The sequence below is a fragment of the Echiichthys vipera genome (genome assembly GCF_963691815.1).
Source record: "Echiichthys vipera genome assembly, chromosome: 7".
Lineage (NCBI taxonomy): Eukaryota > Metazoa > Chordata > Actinopteri > Perciformes > Trachinidae > Echiichthys > Echiichthys vipera.
Window position 1 is genome coordinate 16,446,969 of NC_139832.1, and position 23,640 is coordinate 16,470,608.

Consider the following 23,640-nt stretch of genomic DNA (forward strand, 5'->3'; position numbering starts at 1 on the left):
TTAGATTATTTAGACATTTAAAATTAACCCTCAAAGTCTAGCAGCAGACCTCATTCGTCTTTGTACAATTTTAAATTATGTTGATAAAACCTAATGTTTACATTGCATCTTTTCAACAGATAAACAAAACTATTCACAAATCAATAATTGTGTGTTTACAGCAACTTTGTACTGTTTTTGATTATTACTAGATAGATGAATAGATAGACAGATAAATATACTTTATTGATCCCAAGCTGGGAAATGTGTAGCAGCAGCATTACAGTAAGTTATAACACACAGACACAAAGCAGAAATATAAAATCCAATATAAAAAGGTACTTAAAAAATGTATAAATAAGTGGTCTAATTTTAGTGCATAGTAGACATAATAATATAAGAGGAAGTGGAAAGAATATGAAAAAACACAAGGTTAAGGGAGCTGCGGCTTATCCTATTATTATTATTATTATTATTATTATTATTATTTCATAATGCTTATAAAATGATTAGCACTACGAGTAAATTACTGCAGTTAAAAGGGGGTACAAAGTACTAGAATAAACAATAAATAAGCTATATACATGGGGAAATGGAGATAACCTTTTTACATCCGGTCAAGACAGATGGCCGTCCTCCACAGAGCTGGGTCTGTCTGACGTTCCTGCCTGTTATAGGGAATCATAGAGTGTGGTCTTTACTTAGTTTGTAAAGTGTCCTGAGATAACTTTTGTTATGATTTGGCACTATTAATAAAATTGAATTGAATTGAATTGAAATAGGGGGATGGATATAAGCTATATACATGGAAAGGAGGAGAATGAGAAAAGTGGTTGTAATTGCTATGTGTATTATATAGTTATAATAAATATATTGCACTTGGAACAATAAATTGCACTTGGTGATATTGCACATTGTAAACATAGTAAACATAAATGATTATCATTTAAGTGGAGGGTAAAGAGTTGTCACTACTTGTATGTTTGCATAGCGCTTCATTGGGTTATGCGTGAATCCCGCAATGTACGCAGAAGGGTGGTGATACATTTGATTTTTATTCATCTTTGGTGCTGCTGACTCCGCCACTAACCTACGTGAGAAGTCAGGCGCACTGTTAAAAGAGGATTCTCTGCTGCAGTTTACGGTGGAGAGAGTTCCCTCAACCAATGGACGGACGCCATTTAAGGGGCAAGTGACGGGAGAGCCAATAGCACAACAGATGTATCGTCACGTGACTGTTGTTTTTCTTTTGACTGGCGTTGCACGTCATTCAGGCAGTATCAGGTCGAGTGACCGTGTTGCGGTCGATACGTAGCTATACTTGTGTGTTAAAGTTAACGAAGAATGGTGGACTCAATGCTAATATTACAGGATTCCTGGTCTTTATGATACGACGACATAAAAAGGTATGGTTTGTCATGTTTAGTGTGGCCGTTATGAATTAGCTAGCTGCGCTAACAGAGCTAACGGCGGTTGCTGGTGTTGTCATAATCTGAGTAGTTAATTTAGCGATTTTGTTATCCTCTCAGTTAGTTAGTCTACTTGTGAAAACAAATCAGAACAATTCTCACAGAAGCCAGTTTTAGCAGCAGTGTAGATTCATTCCACGTTGTGGCATGTTCATTATTTTCTTTCTTTCATGTGTGCATCACTTTTTTGTTGTTAATCACCAGGTTAATGAAAAGGGAGGGAGAGCATAGACCTAACTTTGCTGTGGACGGCACAAAGGCCTGTGAAGTGAAAGAATGAGTCATAAATGGGCACCAAATACCTGGGTGACAGTAAGCAGAACATTTCATTTGTGGCATGTTGGCAAGTCTGCAGCATCACTTCCCTTGTCTGGTACCTCTCACTGCAGGGTTCACGTACAACAACCTTATTGGTACAAGGTTGGCTATCTCAACTGGAGGCACATCCATCACGTGAGGATCACTGGGCGCAGGGGATGGCTCTGTAAAGCTAACCAGGTTAGACAAAGGCTTGGACTCCACACAAGCACCCTGTATTTGAACACTTCAGCCTCACGGTGGTCTGCTGGTCTGAGCCAACACATGTCGCGGGTCAGGAACACATTGGACACAGTTTCTAAAGCTGTCAGTGGGACACACACAGAACTGCTCTCCAAAATCGCCAGGCTCAAGCCTAATGCTTTAAAGGGTGGAAAAAAGGCTGAGGGAAGTGTTGAATCGCTGCCAAAAGCCGAGGAGAGTGTGGTCACGTCTGCTCCGGCTCCCACAGATGCTGCTCCCCCTTCTACATCTACACCCAAACCTATATGTAGCCCATCTTCTGCCAGTCCCTCTATTCCTACATCTGCTACATTTGAAGCAAGTGCCACTACCTCCACCACTCATCCTCATTATTTAACCCAAGAGACTGTCCCTCCCACAACAGTGCGTGATCTTAGGGAGAAAAGGCTGAGACGGGTTGTTCCTGCTGTCAGAGCCAGTTCTGCCAAGAAGCAAGAGGAGTTTAAAGCTTCACTGAGTGATACTGAGAGCAAGACCACAACGCCCAAACAAACCACAGCACTTTTCCATCCCAGCACGTTTTCAGTCAGCCTGGACGAGACTTACAACTACCTGGCCCATCACATCAACTCATACTTTGGTAGCAGTACAAACACTCAGGAAAAGAAAGTGGACAATGTTGACTGTCCCTCTGCTACCCCTCAGGGTCAACAAACTACTGACCTCATGCCAGTGTCTGATAAAACAGTCTTTGCTGCTCCAGTTACCCCACCTTCTGCTAAGAAGGGTTTAGGACACTACCTGTCCTACTCAGCTCCCACTGTACAAGCTTTCGTAGGAAGCTACATTGCTCCCCTGGTCCCAAAGTTTAGGACGGCAACAGTGGAGTCCAAAATTGCTGTAGTTGAGGAAAAGAAGTCTGAGGATGCACCAGTCAAACAGATTGAGGCCACAATTACTAAAGAGCAGAAGGTGGCAGAAGAGAAGGCCAAGAAACTACTGCTACAAAGGGAGAAGGTAGGTCTACAAACAGCTGTGTCTACTGTATGTTTGAGTGAAACATAATCCACACATGATACAGTTCTGAGTATCTGTTGTGTTATACCAGTTCTCTCCAGACATTGACCAGAGCTCGTGTTACTCTATATGTTAGTGTAGTGTGCTGACGTGCTGCCTGAGTTCTGAGAACCTATTTTCAAAAATAACTCTTGTGGAGATAGATGCCCACAGTCTCTGTTTACTTTATAGGTCAAGCCTGATGCTTTTATATTGTGGAGGCTGGATTGAGTAATTTAAAACATGAACTATTGATATGTTTTGATTGAAGTAGGAAACATTGCATGACTTTGGCTGATGATATAGTAGATTGATGTTCTAAAAAGGTGGGTTATGGTCCACTTCATGTTGTTACATTAATCCAAGGAGCAGACATCAAAGTACAACCAAAGTAACAGGATCTAGCTAAAGGTACTGAAAAGGTCTGTTGAAATGTTTTGTGGCAGCTTTGTAATTATTCGGTTTGGGATTTAACCACCCTCAACAGTCAACTAGATTTTAGGGGCTGGTTCACCTTTAGGCTCAATTTTAGCACCTTTTATTAAGAAGTTACTATTACCCATTTTACGTTTAGATGATGGCTGCATTTTTGTGTTGATTACAATATAAAACTACTCTACTCAACTTCCAACATATTTCACTGGATTGTTCCTCCTTTGAGTGGAGATTAAAAGTGAACCTTTGGGCTCTGACACATGGAGGTGAAACAAGCTTGTTTGTGATCAACGTAATCCCATTTATATTGGGGATTTTGGTTTAGTAATGCATTATGGACATTTGACTGTTTGATAATGTTTCTCACTGATTGCTTCTCATCCTGGTCTAGGTAGTGAGAAGTGAAAGAAATGAAACAATATTGACAACATTCATTAGTTATTGTATCATATTGTAATTAGAAATGAGAGTTACCTTTTTAAATGAGCCATACACCGTGTCAGGTTTTAACTTGGATTCCAGCTTATGCTTAATAGCTGGACATTACTGGTTGCTCCTTTATTGCCTCCCAGATCATTGCCAGGGTAAGTGTGGACAATCGAACTCGGGGCCTGGTGCAGGCTCTCCACAGGGCGTCAGATGTAAGGGTCTACATCAACAGGGTGGAGGACCTCAGCTACCATCTCCTGGAGTTTCCAGAGACTAGCGGTGTTGCAGTCAAGGTGAGAAATCTGAACAGGTTAGCATAATTTTTCTCCCTTTTCACATCCTGAGGCTTTGTCAGCAAAGTGTCTGATGCTGCTTAGCATGTCAAAAGCATCAACTCTTTTATTTGGCACTAGCTCATGGTGTCATGACAATGTTCACTGCACAATGTTTTCATGCGTACATAATCATGTTATATATGTAGCATGACTTGTTAACCAGCTGTAGCATGTAAATAATAAAGATGATGGCCTTCTGCATAGGTGTTTTGGAATTTTCCCATGCCAGGCAAATGTCATTTTGTCAGCTGGTGCAAAACAAGTTACGTGTTGCTCTCTGTTTAATGTCAGAGCTTGACAACTACTGTACATGCAGACTACATACAGTACTGCAGACTTTATTTATATCTCTATCTTATATGTGATGGTGTCAGGAACTTATTCAGTGCTAACATATTTCTAACTAAGGCTACTTTGACCATTATGAGGAAGGTTAATCCTCTATGAAAAATCAAGAACAGAGTTAAGCCAAACTTATCATTGGAAGAATAGATTTTGATATCTTTGCAAATGGCAACAGAAACGAAGAAGACCACTGACATTGTGGAGACTGACTGACGTGTATTTGGTCTCAATGCAGTTGTGTTGTGACCCAAATATGTCCTTTTTAAGCTATAATGTTTTAAATACAACCAAGATTTTACAGGTATGGTCAGCCTTAAAACACTGTAATGCTGCACACATTTTCGCTCTGCTTAAATGTTGGCCAGGGTTTGATTTGCATTCACCCCGCATTGCAAATTATTGCTCCTTCATTCTGATTGAACAGTGACTTACAAACTTACAAAGCTTGTTAATTTGACCATCCAATTTGAGAGAGACAATGGGGTGGACGTCTCATTTAGGAAGCACCGATTGTTTGAGTAATGGCATGCTGAAAGAAAACAAGTGGCAGAATAGGAATGCTGTATAACTGGTTAGCCCCACCTTCTGTTAACCTGGCTAATTCTGGTCTGACCATATCAGGGTGGATTGACTGTCTTTTTAATTTCCGCTTCTGACTGCCACTCTTTGTTGATGTGTTCCTGTAGGAGAAGGTTATCCCTTGCCTGCTGCGCCTGAAACAGGCAAATGACCCAGGCCTGAGGGCCGCAGTTAGAGAAGCCCTCGCCCTGGTGGGCTACCACAAACCTGTGAAAGGCAGGGGCATACGGATCCTGACTATAGATGGAGGAGGGTTAAGGTACATGCTCAGCTCTTATTTCTTTCTTATATTTCTTGTAAGATATGAGTCATAGATGTCAAGTATTTTAAAAATGAAACTAAATAGCATTTTATGCAGTCTAAGCCAAAAAAAAAATTCACTGCTTCTATTAGCAGTTTCAATCTGTAGAGTAGATTTATTCTTGAGAAACGTTTCACAGTTAAATGAATAAGGATTTATTCACTATTTGTCTTTATGCTCATTGGAAACCATTCAGCTGTCACTTTGTGTGCTGTGGTTGTCATCGTATTAATTTATTGCTCTTTGTGTCTGACTTTGTACTTTCAGGGGACTAGTTGCACTTCAGACGTTACACAAGTTGGAAGCCCTGACCGGGAAACCCATTTACAAACTGTTTGATTATATTTGTGGTGTCAGCACAGGTGTGTTGTCCTCCTGCCCTACTTCTGTATGTGTATGTATGTATGTATGTGTCTGGATTATGTGAGCAGAGTGCAACAATGCAGGCTGGTCTGCTGGCAGCTCTGATCACACACTGACCCATTTGTTGCTCTGCTGTTGTTTTGACCTCAATTTCATTTCCAACACCACTCTGTACTCAGGTCAGGCCATAGAAAACGGTTTCAATTTGTTCAAATTCATAAATAGATTATAAAATGATATTTGTCCTAAAATTGTATTGCTGTTTCATAAATTGTCAGTCGGACAATTTGATTCATGATGTTTCTACTACATGCAAAATGACCACTAGAGGGTGATTTGGACCATCCTCAAACTGTCTTTTCCATCTGCAAATTTGTTGTTTTCATTTCACAGCAGATTTAGAAAATATATACTTGCTGAGCATTTTGGCCTTTAATCAGTACCAGAAGTTTCTGTTGGTCCCCAGTTCCCATCACTTTTCTCAGTGTTAATCTCCACCAGTTGGAGGAACTTCGTTTTCACATTTAGTAAATGTTGTCAAAGCATAATGTAATCTGCCTGCTAGATCGAATGGTGTTCACACAATTAAAATCCATCTGGGCCACATCTGGCGAGTTTGATTACCCACATTATTCAGGTACACCCCAGCTTTTGCCCGTTAATCCTGTCAGGGATCCTTAATCATGGACAGAAAGTATTTCCTAGTTGTGTAATAGCCATGCTAATCTCATGCACTTCCTATGAATGGATCATCCAAAGGAAATGTTACTCTTAATCTTTCTGTCAGTTAGCATTGCATCAACTCTTCACATTACCTGTTAATATCCTTGTTGCATTCACATAAGAATCAATGAAGCTCTTATACTTCCTGTTTACAAAAGTATGCTCTTGTATGGTTCGTTTACCAGTCCTTCGTCTCTTTTCCTGAATGTATGTGTGTTTTTCCCTCAGGTGCTATCTTAGGGTTCATGCTAGGTGTGTTCCAAATCCCACTAGACGAGTGTGATGATCTTTACCGGAAGTTGGGTTCAGATGTCTTCAAGCAGAACGTCATTGTTGGCACTGTAAAGATGGGCTGGAACCATGCTTTCTATGACAGCGAAGCCTGGGAGAATATCCTCAGGTCAGTTTCTTTGTAATTAAAAGCAGAGTGGTGCTTGTACGTAGTTAATTTGGAGCCATGTTAAATGTCATGACGGTGGTAAAACTGTAAGTAAACATAAACCCATTGATTTGGAAGTACTTAAATACTGTAAAATTAGAAGTTCAACAAAGAACTGCTCTTTATTTTTGTCAAATGTTTGTTAATGTGTGATGTTTTTGCAACATCTGCACTGCATTGCCATGCGACAACAATCTATAATGGCTAATCATAAAAGCAGACACGAAGTTTAGGGATGCATTATATAGATTTGTTTCAACTCATACTGATAACTACCTGCTTACGGTAGAATAGTCCCTTGAAAAAATCGCACAATTATTTCAAGTTCCATTAACTGATATGCAGGAGGATTTTGTGAAGCTTGCAGAAAGAAATCTGTAATGAGTCATATTACTGTTCGAATTCACTAAGCCAGAAAATAACACCATCCTGTCTTCCCTGCCACAGAGAGAAAATGGGATCTCACCTCTTGGTGGAAACTTCAAGAAACCCTGAATGCCCCAAGGTGAGCTTGAGAGGATGGTCTGACTCTGACTCATTCTTCCCTCTTGTTCTGTTTGTGTACCAGTGAACCTTCATCTCACTTTGTTTGCTGGCGGTATGCGAAATACCCAGTTGCAATCAGGGGTCCTTCCTAGTTTTCCAGTGTTATGCTGAAGTCTTACTCAATAAGCAATATACAATATTCATGGATGCCATCCAAGGCATTCATAAACACACACCTGACATTTGCACACTCCATTCTTACATTAAAAAAGAATGGGCCGCACCAGAGTTAACTCCAGGTGTTTTTGACACGCGGAGAACATGCAAACTCCACACAGAAAGGCCCAGGCCGGGGTGCGAACCTGAAACATTCTTGCTGTGAGGCGACAGTGCTAACCACTACACCACCGTGTGGCCTTGACTAACCATAATCCAGAAAAAAACATGATGTGCAACCATGACGTAGGAACGTTTTAAAAGACAGTTTAAGTGACAATTGCAAGTTACAAACCATTTTTTAAAAGAATTCCAGTGGCCTACTAAAATTTTGCTGTTTAGGCTATCGGGGCATCTCAAGTGTCAATCAAGGGGTCTTGGTTCCCCCATATTTGGCTCCTGTTACCCCCTGTTTACTGGGATATTACTCAAAAAGCTCCTCCCTCTGCTTCTGTGTCTTGCATACCTCTGCAATGACAAGTGGAAGGAAAATGCGCACTAAGCTATTTAAGTCAGTGTGGATAAAGAAGCATACAGGATTTCATGTCAACAGACTCCTGTAAGGCTCACAAAACAGAGATGATATTGAATTGATCTGTCTGAATGTTTAATCAATATGAACTCCATTTTATCCTCCATTATCTGTTTGTAAATTGCAGCCTCATGCTGAAAAAGAAAACCAAGTTGCATGTTATTTCCTTTACATGTAGGTGGCAGCGGTGAGCACCATTGTGAACCGGGGCATTCCTCTGAAGGCCTATGTGTTCAGGAACTACAACCTGCTACCTGGGGTGCGCTCTCACTACCTGGGGGGCTGCCAGCACCAGCTGTGGCAGGCCATCCGTGCCACGTCAGCAGCCCCTGGGTATTTCCAGGAGTTCACTTTGGGAAATGATCTCCACCAGGTCAGTCCAACTCACAACACTAACATGGTGGTAGAAAGGGTGGTAGTGGTCATGAGGAACATGATGATTAAATCACACAATTTATCTTAGAAATATCTCCTCTTATTGTTGTTTACAGGAAAGTGGAATTTATAGGACTCATGGCAGTGGATTTAAATTTACATTTTAATTTTAAGCCTTTAGCGGGTGCTTTTATCGAGGATGACTGCCATAAAGCACTTCTGCTACATACGTTTCAATTCCTAGATAACCATTAGAGACAGAGAGTCCGAAGGATTTTGAGGAGCCTAATGAGAAAAACTCTGCGCAGCAAGTGAGAGGAAGGAACTCAATTTCTGTCCTGTCAGTGTTTACTTCCAGTCATTTACTTCTTGACTGAGTGACAGTGAGACACACTTAAATCCATCTCCACTAAACAGGTATGCATTAGCCATCAGTGACATAACAAACTGCCTGTCCACTCTAGCATTTTGCTGATCAATACGTATGGCTACTCTGTTTTCTTTTACCATTTTAGTAAGGGCTAAGTCAGTAGAGGGCACAGAAAAAAACAAGAGGTAAAGGAGCTTTTTAAAAAAGAGATTATAAAAAAAGCACACAGGAAAACATAGATGCAAGTCATTATGCTCCACTTCTGTATTCAGTCAATGTAGCCTGTTTTGACCTGTCCCATCCAGATTTCAATCTCCTTGAATCGACTTTCAAAACACAGATGGGATGTAAAGACTTACAAACTCAATGTAGACACAGTACACATGAATGAGCATGTGTTTGCATCAAAGGCAATATCCAATGTCGGTACGTTCCCACACTCTTAATTGGAAGCTGTTAGTTATGTAGGTGAGTGGGGAAGTTCAGGGGAGAGAATGAAAGAGACTGGTTGATGAAAACCCACCTGTGGTGGAAGATTTCACCAGTTCTCTGTCTAGCAGATTTCACCCTACTCGAGCATCTACACTGAGATGCTTTAATTAGCCCAGTGCGGTGCTTCTTTCATCACACACGACTGTTTGACTTTCACATCTGCCTTGTTAGAATAAATAGACAGGCACTCTAATTATGGAACTGTTATTCCAAACTCTGTGAGCCGCCTGCAGGAAACCTCATATTGTGAGAGGAAGAGACACCATCGGGAGTTAAAAATATTTAATGTTTTATTATCATCTAATTTCCATCAACAGTAACTTCCAAATGAAAAAATAATGAAATAAGAAAGAGAGCTTCTGTCCTTTTTTGTGTTCTGCTCATATTTTTCTCAGACTAATAAATCTTTTGAGAATATTTAAGGAGGTGTTTTGTCTTGACTGGAAATTCTTGTCTGATCTATGCTTTTGCTCATTTGTTCCACTTTCTATCCCTATTTTTATTTTTGGAATAATCTTGCATGTGTTCACCATTACTGAAGATTCTGCTAAAGATATTTGAAGCTCAGTCTACATATTGAGAAAAAAAAACCTTGTTTTTAGAGACACCGGTGGTCGGTAGTGACCTGCAGTCAATGAGACTGAATATAATTGACCGGCATCATGTTGGTAATAAGTTATAAAATTAATTACAATAACACTAGCTTGCTGTTTGCAAACTACTCCAATCAGACAGCAGTCATGCTGTGCAGCTGAGACGCAGCCAGCATAGGTTTAGGTGAGCTAACATTAGCAAGCAAGCTAATGTTAGCCAGCTAGCTGTAACTTAGCTACACTGCATGGATCTGGTGTTGCTTGCTTCATAACATTAGCTGATAAGGTAATTTGCAAGAGTCTGGATAAATTAGCTGATTTTATCCACTCAAGGCAGTATTTTTGCTATGTCAGTTAGTTAGCAATTCATCTGCATTAGCAAGCAAGCTAACATTATCCAGCTAAAAGCACAATATATTTCACATCTTGCAGATACTCAGCCAGCTTAAACCCTAGCACCGATGGTCTGATCCTGGACCGCCTCTAGTCTGACTTCCTGTCGGAGCAGCAAACTAAATGCAAGCTTTACTAAACCGCCGCCGACCTTAGGTCCATCTCCGGGCTGCCGCTGCAGAATGTAGAACGGAAGAACAGCATTGTGGACTCATATGTTGACATTAGCGGACTCCATTTAGCTGCATAGCTATGCGTAACACCCCGTTTGCCCATTGGCAAAAAACATTTTTTATTCATGTCACAACCTTTGCTTCTGCCAGCTGAAGCTGAACATCAAACATTTTGGATTCATGATGTAAGAGCGTCTATAGTGAAAACATTCCACAACCACATCAAAACAATAGAAACAAATATATAGAGATGTAAAAGAAATGATTGAAATTTCAAAAAACTGTCTAATTTAAATAAAGCCCAAAGAAGCATCCATTGTGTCTTTATTTTCACTTTGTGAGAAATTGAATTTATAAAGCTTAACTCATTTCAGTGATAAAAACATTAATTTGTTAAAACGTATTCAAACCAGGATAAAAATACTTAAGGCGTATTTGTTAATGGGTTTTTGGCGTAATGATTGGACAGTGTAATCTAGGATAAAGTTAAAAAAACAGCATTTTTAAGTTCCTTCTAATAAACATCTTCACACAGCTGTAAACCACTTTACTTTTTCATGTGAATCTCAGCTGCTTCAAAATGCCACCCAGCCTGATGGCTTTATTTATTGGCTACTTGAGCAACTGAGACCAGTCATGAGCATACTATGCTGTCTGTGTGATGTCAGGATTCCCCAGAAAGAGTAATCTCGCTCTTTTCCACAACGCCCACAGAATTTTCCACTTAATTCAAGCCCTAAACAATCACCCTTTTGTACGGTGAGCGCAGGAGAGTTGCCCTGCCATGTGCTGAACGAATGCAGGAATTCTCAAGCAGCATTTCAAGAACGTTACGATTGTTTCTTGATTGTTTTTGGATTTTTGCTGGCTGTAAATTGAAATCTGACAAAACCAGAACTTTTTATTCCGACTGGTAATGCAGGGGAAATTATAACTTGGAGCAAGACCTTTTGAAGCAAAGCAGCCTTGGCATTATCAAAGCCTCACACTTGCTACCAAAGCCATGGAGAGGGTGCCTTAGTGAGGGGGAACAAGGGGAAAAGAGCGAAAAAATGGAGGAGATGAAGGGAGGGTGGTTCCACATTGAAGCGCTCCGAGTTATCTCTGCTCTAAAGAACACAGAAGTAGAAGACTTCAGGCATTTCACAATGGATGCCAGGGCATGCGTGGAATGGTGAGGTGGTTTCCAATTTTTTCCACCTAGTTGCCATGGTATCTCCTGAAGCGATGGGGAGGAATGGGAGCATGTTTTGTGCCCACCTCTGCTAGCATTTGGGAGCCCCAACATGGCACAACGCTTGGCAGAAAGACATGAGTGACATAGAGTTGTGTCACTTCCACACTCCCATACATTCTGTTGCTAATGAATGACTGAGGGAATGAGACATTAATGAGTCTGAGAAGTCATTAAATGTGGCAGCTTTAGCTAAAGAACACACACTGTAAAGTCTCACATCATGAAGTGCCATTCCAAAATGGCAGTTTAAGAAATCACAATCTTTTTGGATTACCCTTTTCTGTTCTCTTTTTTTCTTTGTAAAGGCCACTGGAGGTGAAGTTATTGGTCATAAATTACGCACTCAGCAATGTAGTGCTCCTCAGGTGAAGCAGAGAGGAGGAGCGGTGGTGGATTCAGTGAGGCAACGGAGACTGTAAATCTGAGCTTTTAGCCACTTCCTTATCCCACTTTTCTACCCCCTGTGTTAAGCCCCGAGAGCTCGGCCTGAAGGCTGTTGGAGTATGCTGCTCAGACTTTTGAGCCCTGCTGCAGACAGCTTCCTCCTCTCAGACAGACTTCGAATCTGTGTCCCTGCAGTATAAATGTGCACACATGGATTCTCTCATTGCCTCTTTACCTCTGTTTCCAACACTGACTGCTCTTTTTCTTCTGTTGTATTCATATGTTATTATATATTTGGCACAAACACTTGATTGCACTGCCACACTTGTTTTGGGATTAGGCCTGTCTACTGATTATGTTGACTGACTGCTGTGTAAAAGCCTTCCCGAATCTTCCTCTGTCTCCCCTGATCTTCGCACAATGCACAACACTTAGCAGGCTTCTCACTGCACTGGGTCCGGATGAGATTCCTTGGAATAAATTCACAGCTTTATACCCTGCATTTCATTGTATTGATATGCGTGTGTGCTCAGTCACCTCTCCTGTGTGCAGCAGGGAAATTAGCCTAAAATTGCTCAGGAGATGATAGACGAAAAATGATGCTTTCTAATATGAAGTTGTCAATTATGTACATAAAGCTTCAAGGGAATCTAGACTGGGTAAATATGAGCACGGGTGTTTTGCACCCATTTGTATCACGGTAGGAATTGTCAGGAGCTTAACCTGAATCACTACAGCCGGCAGGGATGGTTCATGGTTTCAATACTGCGTGTACATGTGTGGTCATGTATTCATAGAATGCGTGGGAAAAGGTACCCATGAACAGTAGATCTCAATTTCTTTGCCTGCCTTGAGCAAAGTTGGTGCTCACACAGATGGGTCCTTCCTCTATTGACAGCTTGGAAAGTTGAGTTGAACCTCAGTGTGACCCTTTGGGGCCTTTAAAGTAAAAAGGCAAAGAGGAGAATGTGTCGGTGTAATTGCATAATATGGCATGAAGACCTCTGACTCGACCTTAAGAGTGGTACTCAACACACTGACCACGTTGTCATTCCCATCCTAGCTGGTGACAATGGTGGCCTTTATGTGGATTGAATGCCATTCAGGCAATTAATTTTACTCAATGAGCTGATTTATTTTTAGAATTACATAGAGACACTGCGAAAACTTGCATTTATGTGCAAACAGTGTGGATTGATTTTATAGATTTGTGTTGAGAGTACACAATAGGTTTTTTATAGCAGCCTAATTATTCACTTTATCAATTGAATGACCGTCTCTGGTAAACAGTCTCGTTATTATCACAGGCATAATCAGATGTCCACAACTTATGTAATGCTTCCCCAATTAATCATTTGAGAGAAGAGAGCCTCATTGGCAGAGCCTCATAATAAATCATGACAGAGCTCAGTGCCCCTCAGTCCGTGCCTGTCAAAGAAGCCAAAGAACACATCTTAACGACTACAGCTGCTCATTGGGACTGTGATATGAATGCAATACCAAGTGTTGGTCAAAGGCTCACCTCATTTAGATTTGAGCAAGCGCTCTTTTCTCTTCTGTGTTGTGGCCGCTCATTATGACCCTTACACAAGAAACATTGAAGCTGACTCACGGGTTAGAGAGGCAGAGTGATACAGAGGCACACAGGCTGAATAGAGTGGAATAAGTTTGCTGTCCCAGCTAATGGGAGCTGACATACACTGGGGCGTGAAATGACTTTTACTGATCCTGATGATAGCACAGCTTTCCTATTCAAATCAGCACTCCCCCTCAGACAGCTTAAACTGGCACAATGAAGATAAGCTTCCAACAGTTAATGACAGTGGGGGAATTTCAAACAGCAATGCAAGGGACATATAAATAGTGCATGTCTTAATTTTGTTTATTTTTTTCACGGCTCATATGCTCCTGGTAGATTTACCGCAGAATTAAGTAAGAAAGTAAGAAGAGTTTCTTTTTAAAGCAATATTTCAGTTTAATTGGCCATCTGAAGAGGTGAAACATGTTCCTAAAGGTGTACGAGCCCTAATTAGATGAAAAGTTGCTATATCCGCGCTACAGGAAAATGAGGAGCTAATTTGTGAGTCAGCCATTAGAGACCCCGAAGGACAAAGGCGAGGCCAGAGGAGCTGTGATCCTCTTGGGTATCAACAAACAGGCTCTGCCGGAATCAAGCAACACTGTCAAAGGAAATCATTAAGCTTTTCAAGAAGGCAGAACTCAAAACTCGCCATTTCAAGATTCAGTTTCCGTTCAGACGCTGAGCTTAAACTTCCGTCAGATGGTCTCAACTGACAGGGGTGTGCCTTCTGAGGACATTTATCCAATGATGCATTGCACTTTTTCACAGTGAGATTGAGTCATTCTAAGTATGAGCAGCATTGCAGCCCCAAATCCACATAAATGGATGTGACCTTTGCCTTGCGTCAAGCTGCATTTTTGACAGGCACCTTGGGTTTGTCCATTTTGTCTGCAAAGCTCATTTGCAGTTTATCCTGAGCTAAGTAGATAATTTTTTCTTACTTAACTCTTTGTCCAAATATGCCCTGACCTCGAAAATTCCTTAGAGATTGTTAGATTGTGTTGATTGAAGTGTGGATTTCTCAGTGGAAAGTGGTTTTAACAAGCCCCTGCTCTGCCACTGCAGCTTCAGCAGCTGCCAAACTGTTCTCACTGTAGGTTGAGCCTAGTACCATCTTCCTCAAGCAAGCTTGTTTGTTCATGACAGCTGTGGAAGGAGATGAGGGATGCAAATTATCTTCTAAATTATTGATTCGGAGCGCCACACATAAATAAAACCTACCTACTGTCCTCCAGTGATACCACAAAGCTGCCAAATAAATCTGGCTTTTCTTAAAGGCATCACTGGCTCTGAATTGCCCAAGCAGGTGCACAGACATGGAGACAAGTTATAGCATTCAACTGCCAGTTCACAGGAGTATTGTGCAGTTGGCTTCTAATGTTACATGACTTGGCTCTGTGTGCAATGCAGGCCACTGTGCTTGTGAAACTTGCCCCCCAGCTATAAGCACAAGGAACCCATGACTGGACCCAGGCGGTTGCCACAATTGCCACTGAGTTCAGAAAAGCGTCTCAGTGCTTGATAAGAAAACTGCTTAGTTGTTTTGTTTCCAGCTGAGTTCGTCTGGTGCACTCCATGGCGCAAGTCCCTCTAAGTCTCCATTAGGAGCAATTCCAATCCAGGCATTTTCTCCCTTTTCTGTGATTCATTTCTTGGTTTGCCAGACACCCTACTGGTGCATAATGACGTGCTTTGGACAAACGGCTGCCTCAGCAATTCCTCGAAGCTTTGTGGCAGAGTGAAACCCTCTTTGTATGACTTGCATCTCAGCCAACGAGATGGGGGCCATCTGAGGCCTTGGCTAGTACAGGAAACTCTCTTCATAACTATCGATAAGGTTTTAAATGCTTTATACAGTTAATGATCTCTTTCAAGTCCAGATTACCTCGTTCAAATTCTAGAAAGTCAGGCAGTGTGATTCAAAGAAACTGGAGACGTTTGCCATCATCATTTTTTACATATTTTTTTCATTTTTAGCCTGCTAGCGATGTTCACCACTTTGGTCCAGACTAAAATATCAACTGTGTTGTACAGACATTCATAGTCCCCTGAAGTTGAGTCCTAATCATTTTATTTATGCCCTCATCACTTCATCTAGCCCCACCAGCAAGTCAAAGTTTTCACTTATTTAGTGACATACCTCAACATCTACTAAAGAGAATGGCACAAACCTGGTACAGTCGCATAGCCCTCAGGATGAACTGTAATGACTTTTGTGATCCCTTGACTTTTCATCAGCTGCCATCATCAGGCGAAGCGCCGCAACTAACAATTATTTTCACTATTGATGAATGTGTCAATTATTTTCTTTATTAATCAATTTATTGTCTATAAAATGACAAATGTAAAAAAAGAAAAAAATGCCCCTCATGAATTCCCAAAGCCCAAGTTCACTTCTTCAAAGGTTTTGTTTTTTCTGACAAACAGTCCATAACCAAAAGATATTCTGAAATCACAAAATGTACACAAATTTTGAGAATCCTTCTTAAAAAATGACCCAAAGCCATCTGTGTATTGTTGCAGCTCTAGTCCAGCACTTTAGTTTCTGACCAAATTTGTGCGAATCTAAGCACACTTTAATCAGCCCTAACTGTACTTTGTGTTGGTGTAAGATGGTGAACATTGTAAACATTATACAGTACATGCCAAAGATAAGCATTGCCATTATGACCAGCCACACGGGTGTCTGTAGACTTTATGTCTTGTTTGACTCTTATCTAATGCTGTTTTGCAGTATTTCTAGTTAGTGGCCTGCTTTGCTGAATTCCCTGTTAGTTCTCTATTTAACTTGAAGTTTTCATAAAGAACTATTATATTAGAAGCCACAACAATTGATTCATGAAGCATTATCTGTCATGGGAGCTATTGCTTGATGCAGTGCCCGCAGTCTAACTAAAATGGCCAACTCCCTTTGCAATTATATTTTCCTGGTCTTTGGATTGATGATACAATTTCTCAGTCCCACTCCCTGGATGATTAGCAGACCTTTGCCATAGAAGGCGGCCTTCATATCCCCCATCCCAACGTGTGCTCCCACAGATTTGTACAGTATTGTTGTTAGGCTGTGACACTGCTGGGGTGTGCTGAAAAGATGGTACGCCCCCTCCCCTTTCATCCCCAAGGACCAATGAATGTGAATCCATGTGACATATGCTGTCAGAGACACGTACCCACATTATTATTTGCATTGACTCCTTAGCAAGCATGAGCTTTCGATCAAACATGCACATACACACAGTCACATAAACAAGCACTCTTCTCCTTAGTGAGTCCCTCGACACTCGGGGCCCTGCGGCTCCCACCCCCCAGCCTGGCCTCTTTAATGAGGACTAGCCCCTGTGTGTTTGATCCTGCTGCCAGCCCCGCGGCCCCTCAGCCTCATGCCTATTCAACAATCCCCACAGCCTCTCCAGTACCCCCCCCCCCCCCCCCCCATTCCTCCCGTTGCCTTGGGTAGACTATGGATCCAAAGCGAAAGCACTCTTGGGTGGTTGTTCGATATCAAAGCCAGTCTCACTGTGAAGGAAGAGGCGGAAAAAAAACAACAATTTAGCTCTGTACTTTGTAGACTTACAAGCAGCTCTGAAACTGCACATTGATCTGTTCTTTTTGTTTCACCAGATGTTCTTCAAAAATTTCAGCTATTGACCGATAAAGTCCATGAACGGTTTTGAAGTTTTAAATGCCTATTAATTGGTTTCGCTGACTGTGGTCTTGGCATACAAAAACATTCACAGCATGTAAATGAATTATCTAACATGGCACTTCCTTCTGTTTTTGTGCACAGGATGGAGGTCTGCTGATTAACAACCCCACAGCATTGGCCATCCATGAGTGTAAGTGTTTGTGGCCCAACACGCCCCTGGAGTGTGTGGTGTCACTCGGTACGGGCCGTTTTGAAACTCCTGGCAAGAACAACACCAAATCCACGAGCCTCAAAACCAAAATCACCAATGTCATAAGCAGCGCCACAGACACTGAGGGTAAGTGACTGTCACTGCAAAATGTGATAGGTGTATTATGTCATTTAAAGATGCGTTTTACAGATTTCCGTACTGTGAATGTACACCCATTTTCAACCCGATTGCATCTTTGTTGACTTTACCTTCAGATATTACACAATGTGGTTTTTTTTAAAGTAGCCCTTCTGTGGGTAAACAAGATAATGCTGAAAAATTACTACCTTAAAGCAATTCTTACAGTTCTTGCATGTCTCACAACGAAGTCCCACCCTCTTCCCTCCGCATGACCTCTGACGCTCCCCCAACACGTGTGCTGAGAGAACTGCTACGTTCGAGTTCAATGGGAAGTCCGAAGTTTCGGAGATCCAACAAGGCGAATTTGACAGGCATTCCTTGAACGCAGCATCAGCAGCGCAAGTGAAACGGAGTGACAGATGACAGGCAGGAAGCTCCGCAAATAATTTTATTCTGGCCGAATAAAATGATTGGTCAGACTTTTATCAGAAATATATGAGACTTGAATATTTAGAGTTTCAACTACTGCTGATTTCTTTTTGTGTAGGGTACATTTGAGTGTACCCTACACCTATAAGAAGCATTTTAAGATTACAAAAGTTAAGTGTAAAAATGCCAGAAAGGTAAGAATTGCTTTAATGTAATTTAAATTAAGGGGACAAGAAGTCTGAAGAACATTACCCTGAAGATATCCTCAGGGTTTATAGTAGAAGGCATGTATAACAAACAGGGGTTGTGTGTGGGTGTTTAACAAGCAGGGGGGATGCTGTTAGTGGCATTTTGGGAACTGAAGGATCCATCAATTTTTTTAAGTCCAGAAGTCAGGATCTCAGCTTGTGCTGCTTTAATTTTAAACAATTATTTTATAATTTGTCTTTCGTTTAATCACAATCACAATTATAAACACTACAGCAAAAAATGTTGTACATCTGGTAAATTTGGATTAATTTAGTTGATTCAGAAACGCTACCTAATATGTCCCAAAAACCATGACATCACGTGCCAAACGCAGACAAGCTGCACCGACAAAGAGGAACACCGGTCAAAACATGAAACTCACCAACAGGGATAAGCCGGCCTACTGTTGCGTACCATCTTTTTTGTTTGCAATGTTAATTTAGTTACCTTTGTGTCACACTATAATCAGAATTTACCAGACTTTAATTAATTATTCCCTTTGTTTCTGTGCCATTTCTGAGGGAAGGAATTAGGCTTTGATGTCACCAGTGTAGCAAATACTGCACTGCAGATTGACTTTTGTTCTGGATACATCCCATTGTGGCCCTCCGTAGTGACAACCTCTTCCGTCTCCTTATCACCTCCGGACATGGGCACCTCTGCTCTGCCTGAATTTGGCTGAGCCCCCTCACTGTTGCTGCTGCAGTGGTGCAGTGGGTGACCTAGATGCCTCTCTTCCACTTGTTTCTCCTGTGTTTGGGATTAAGCTCTCCCCAGCTCGCTTTTGTTATTTAGAAACAGCAGATTAGCAGGAGTGTTTATCACATTATTTTCTCTTTTTCAAAAGCTTCCCTCCTGTCTCGTGTTCACATGCCTCCTGCTTTGTCTTAGGTGTATAGGTAGAGCTCAGTTCGTTGTTGTAGACAGATAGATAAGGCTGATCTAATGGGGTTTTAGATATAAACATGGAACTGGCTTGTACTCACTTACTCTCAGTCATGAGGTTCTCCATTAGGTGGAGCTGCAGTTTAGAGCTCTAGATGTTGACATTTTAATTAGTTCCCAGAAGTCATGAATGTTGTTATTGATAAACAATGAATGAAAAACATATTTTAGGTTCTTTATAGTTGTTAGCATTGTGCAGCCGCTGGTCATCTCCGTTAAAATCAGTGTTGCCAGGTGTACTGGCATATTTGGTCTAGAATTTAGCCTTTTATTGTTATGATTTAGGGGTGGTGAACTGTCACCTCAAGGATTGGACCACACTGGTCAGCCTGGGCCCTTCTGTGTGGACTTTTCATGTTCTTAGCGTGGGCTTTCTCTGGGGTCTCCAGGTTCCTCCCACAGTCCAAAGACATGCAGGTGTGAGGTGAATTGTTGACTCTATACCTTTAACCTGTTTGCTTACATGCTAGAATGCCAAGAGTGTCCTTAGTCGTTCAAAATTCATGCATAATAAATGCTGGCCTGTAGTCAAAGCCCATGGCAGTCAGTTTTATCAAACCATGGATTTTGGCACAGAACTCCGTTATGCGTACACAGCAGTCTGGATTTGAATGTACAGTAGTTTTCCTGAAGAACAATAATGCTGAAGTTTTTATAGGATTATTTTGTTTTTAGTACCTTGTAAGGTGACTTACCTGGTTACTATGTAAACTGATGCCCCCATCTCTGCCCCATAGAAGCTAACTAGTTCAGATCCAGTTGCTTACTGCCTAGTTACTCTTCAGTGTATAATTTTTTAACTTTTAAAAATGCAATATAGTACAGTGACTGGTTATGAAAAATAAAATAAAAAGTCAATAGAACTCTATGTAACTTTAAATAAAATACTCTTTGTATAGTTTTGCTCCATAGCCAAAAAAATCCATGTCTGGACTCCTGAAGTACTATGGGAACACAGACAGAAACGACCTCTGTCACCTTTTTCGATCCTTCAGGCATATTTACGCTGTGATTGCTACTCTCGGCCTGTTTTTGTTCATTTACATGTTGTTGATTTTAAACCTCTCAGACATAGCATTTGAAAACAACCTTGTTGGACAAGCCAGACATTTTCACTTAGCTGACTCTCTCATGCACTTACTCCATAACACATGTAATGCTGTCACATTGCTGACAGACAAGTTTTGACTTTGCCCGACCTTTCCCGCTCTTAACACAATATTTTAATGTTTTTACATATTGAGACTATCAGGACATTAATTGTGTGTTTATGATTTTGGTCTGAATGTAAAATGTTTTGTTTGTTATTTTTTTGCATGGCCTCACTTTCACCTCTCTCCCTTCATTCAGAGGTTCACGCCATGCTTGACGCCTTCCTCCCTCCAAGCACTTATTTCCGCTTCAACCCTTACATGAGCGAAGACATCTCCATGGACGAGAGCCGGCATGAGAAACTCAACTTGCTGCAGGCTGAGGGTGTCCGTTATCTGGAGAGGAACGAGTTGAAGCTGAAGAAGGTCGCTCACATCCTCACCAGAGAGAAAAGCTCCGTCCAGAGGATGACAGATTGGGCCAGGCTCAGGGCTGACATGTACAATGGTCTGTCATTTAACTCCTCTAAGCTCTAAATCCATCACAAGCCACCTTCACCTCATATGGAAACTCTTCCTTTTTTCTAAGTTGCCTAGAATACATCATGTTATCATTACTGGTGTGTCATAGTCTTGACCTGTAGCTTTGAAAAATGTGTAAACACACAGGTAGGTTATGTGTCCAACATGCCAAACACTACCTTTCTCCTCACTCATTCTTCTCACTTTGATTGTGAGTTTAGTGTTAAAGGTGCAGTACTTGAAATACTGTAAAATAAGTTGCACTCCACACTTCCACACAGTTTTCACCGACCGTTCCCAAATTAGTCAAATACCGATGTTCTGAGAGAGCCCTCAGTGTCTGGACTCAACGTACAAGGCACTCAAATGCATTAATGTGTATGCAAGGCTGGACTGGCTATCCAAATAAACAAACGGAAACTCAGATTAACACACACACACACACACACACACACACACACACACACACACACACACACACACACACACACACACACACACACACACACACACACACACACACACACACACACACACACACACACACACACACACACACACACACACACACACACACACACACACACACACACACACACACACACACACGCACACACACACACACACACACACACATACACAGGGAGGGTGATCTCATTCTCTGTTCAGGATGCCATTACTCCTCTATATCTTCACGTAGCATTTGATGCTATATTAATGTTCTGAATATGGATTACAGTGTTGCAATTTGCATGAAAAGGCATCTGGTTGTCATTGTGGTTGGCAGCACTCTATTGCATTCAAATGCGTGTCCAAGTATACTGTATGTGAGTTTGGAAAGCTCCTAAAATTGGGGTTGACTGTATGTTATTGCTCTGTATAGTAAATGCTGCTTGTATATTTAAAACGAATAGCTCAACATTTTGGGGAAATACGCTTATTTGCTTTCTTGACAGAAGTTAAATAAGGTAAAGGTAAATATGAAAATAGTTTGCAGTTGGTTAGCTTTGCTTACTATAAAGATGATTTGCCCATAAAAATGGCATAATAATCATATGAATACATTTTATTATCATGTCATAAATGCAGCTAAAAGTGCTTTACAAAATAATTAAATTACAGGTATTAAAAACCACGAGGCAGTGAAAACATTACAGTAATTAAATCCCTAAAAAATAAAAAAAAATGATACTAGTAATTGGAAAAAATATAACCGGTCTCTGTCCAAAGGCAACAAAATCCACCAGTGCCTGGTTGTTTCCCATTTCCGGACTTTGTGCTAAGCTACGCTAACCAGCTGCTGTCTCTTGCTACATTCTTACCATACAGATATTAGAATTGTATTGATCATTAAATCTAACTTTTGTCAAGAAAGCAAATAAACATATTTACACTTATATGCTGTAAATGTTCAACTATTCCTTTAAAAACAGAATACTGTAAAGTTCTTAAGGAATAGATCGTTTTACCAAGCAAGCAGTTTTTAACCACTCGCTTTCCTTTTTAAAGATTTGTTATGACAACCGATATGTCCTCACAAACTTGTTTGTACTTTCACAAAAAATGTGCAGTATATAAGCTAAGCACACTATGTAATGACCGAAATAGATTATTTTTGTCGGTGGTCTAATCAAGGTCAATTTGTGACATTTCTCAGATGTAATGACTAAAATGAGCACCTTTAACATTGCAGCTACTGGACAACTGTGTAATTGTATACTGGTATTGGTAACATTGGTACATGAGGACCCACTTTAAGCATTACAGTATTGCATATATTGTATGTAAATGCATGTTATATTTAAGATTTTACACAAAGAAGTGAATATCTAGTTGAAAAACTGCAAAGAAGTTTATGTTGCAAAGATTTAATCGTATATTTAATTCTAAAACACCTACCGGTATAATGATTTATATAATGATCAAATATGAATAGCAGTTTTATAAGTCTCCAAATGGAGGCTTGCTGTCATAAGGCTGTAACTATATTGTGTTATTTTAGCTTCCAAGTATTTTAAGTTCACTTGTTTCAAACGCTTTTACCATTGTGTGCTTGATTGTTTGGTTTTCTTGTGGATCCCCCACAGGCGATGCACATTTTCTGCTTTGTCTTCCGCCCTCTTTCCCTTTGATGCCGCTTCTCAAAAGCCTCTTCACTACCTTGAAGTGCTGTGGGACAGCCCCCATTCCGCTGTACTATAATGTTTGTTAAAATCATGCACGTCATAGCTGAGGGACTGGCTTAAAACACAGATTTAAAAAATTTAAAAGGGATTGCTGCTTATTGGGCCTCGAATTATCTTAATTACATGTACTGCTAAAAAAAATGCACTGCTGACATTCATGCCTGGTCAAGTACTGTAAAACTGATTGGTACAGCAATGTGTCGGTCACTCCCAGACCAACTGAGATAAAGTGGACGCAGATATTACACAGATAAAGATAATTCCACTCTTCTTCTGTTGATCCTGTGTAACGACTTTTTGAGAGTGTATGTAATTAAAACCCATCACTGAACCTCATTGCATCTCGCCTCCTAATTATATGAAGATTAACTGATTGTGATCTGAGGAAACCTGATGTTTGGTTTACAGCTTGTGGATCATCGCAGGAACAGGAGACGTGCAGATATTAAGTCGG

The 23,640-nt window shown here is 40.8% G+C and overlaps 1 protein-coding gene across 2 annotated transcripts; it reads left to right on the forward strand.

Moving 5' to 3' along the window:
* The first annotated feature begins 1,261 nt into the window (after positions 1–1,261).
* LOC310949182 (calcium-independent phospholipase A2-gamma-like) lies at positions 1,262–23,431 on the forward strand. 2 transcript variants are annotated; one of them, XM_083916528.1, is made up of 10 exons: positions 1,262–1,385; positions 1,653–2,966; positions 4,013–4,162; positions 5,236–5,387; positions 5,697–5,791; positions 6,744–6,915; positions 7,402–7,459; positions 8,367–8,561; positions 17,575–17,770; positions 20,738–23,431. In XM_083916528.1, the coding sequence occupies exons 2-10, from the start codon at positions 1,725–1,727 to the stop codon at positions 21,013–21,015; spliced, it is 2,538 nt and encodes an 845-aa protein (XP_083772654.1). In that variant the 5' UTR covers positions 1,262–1,385; positions 1,653–1,724; the 3' UTR covers positions 21,016–23,431. The 2 variants fall into 2 exon arrangements, with proteins under 2 accessions (XP_083772654.1, XP_083772655.1); XM_083916529.1 differs by having other exon boundaries at positions 1,267–1,385; positions 1,838–2,966.
* Positions 23,432–23,640: the final 209 nt, after the last annotated feature.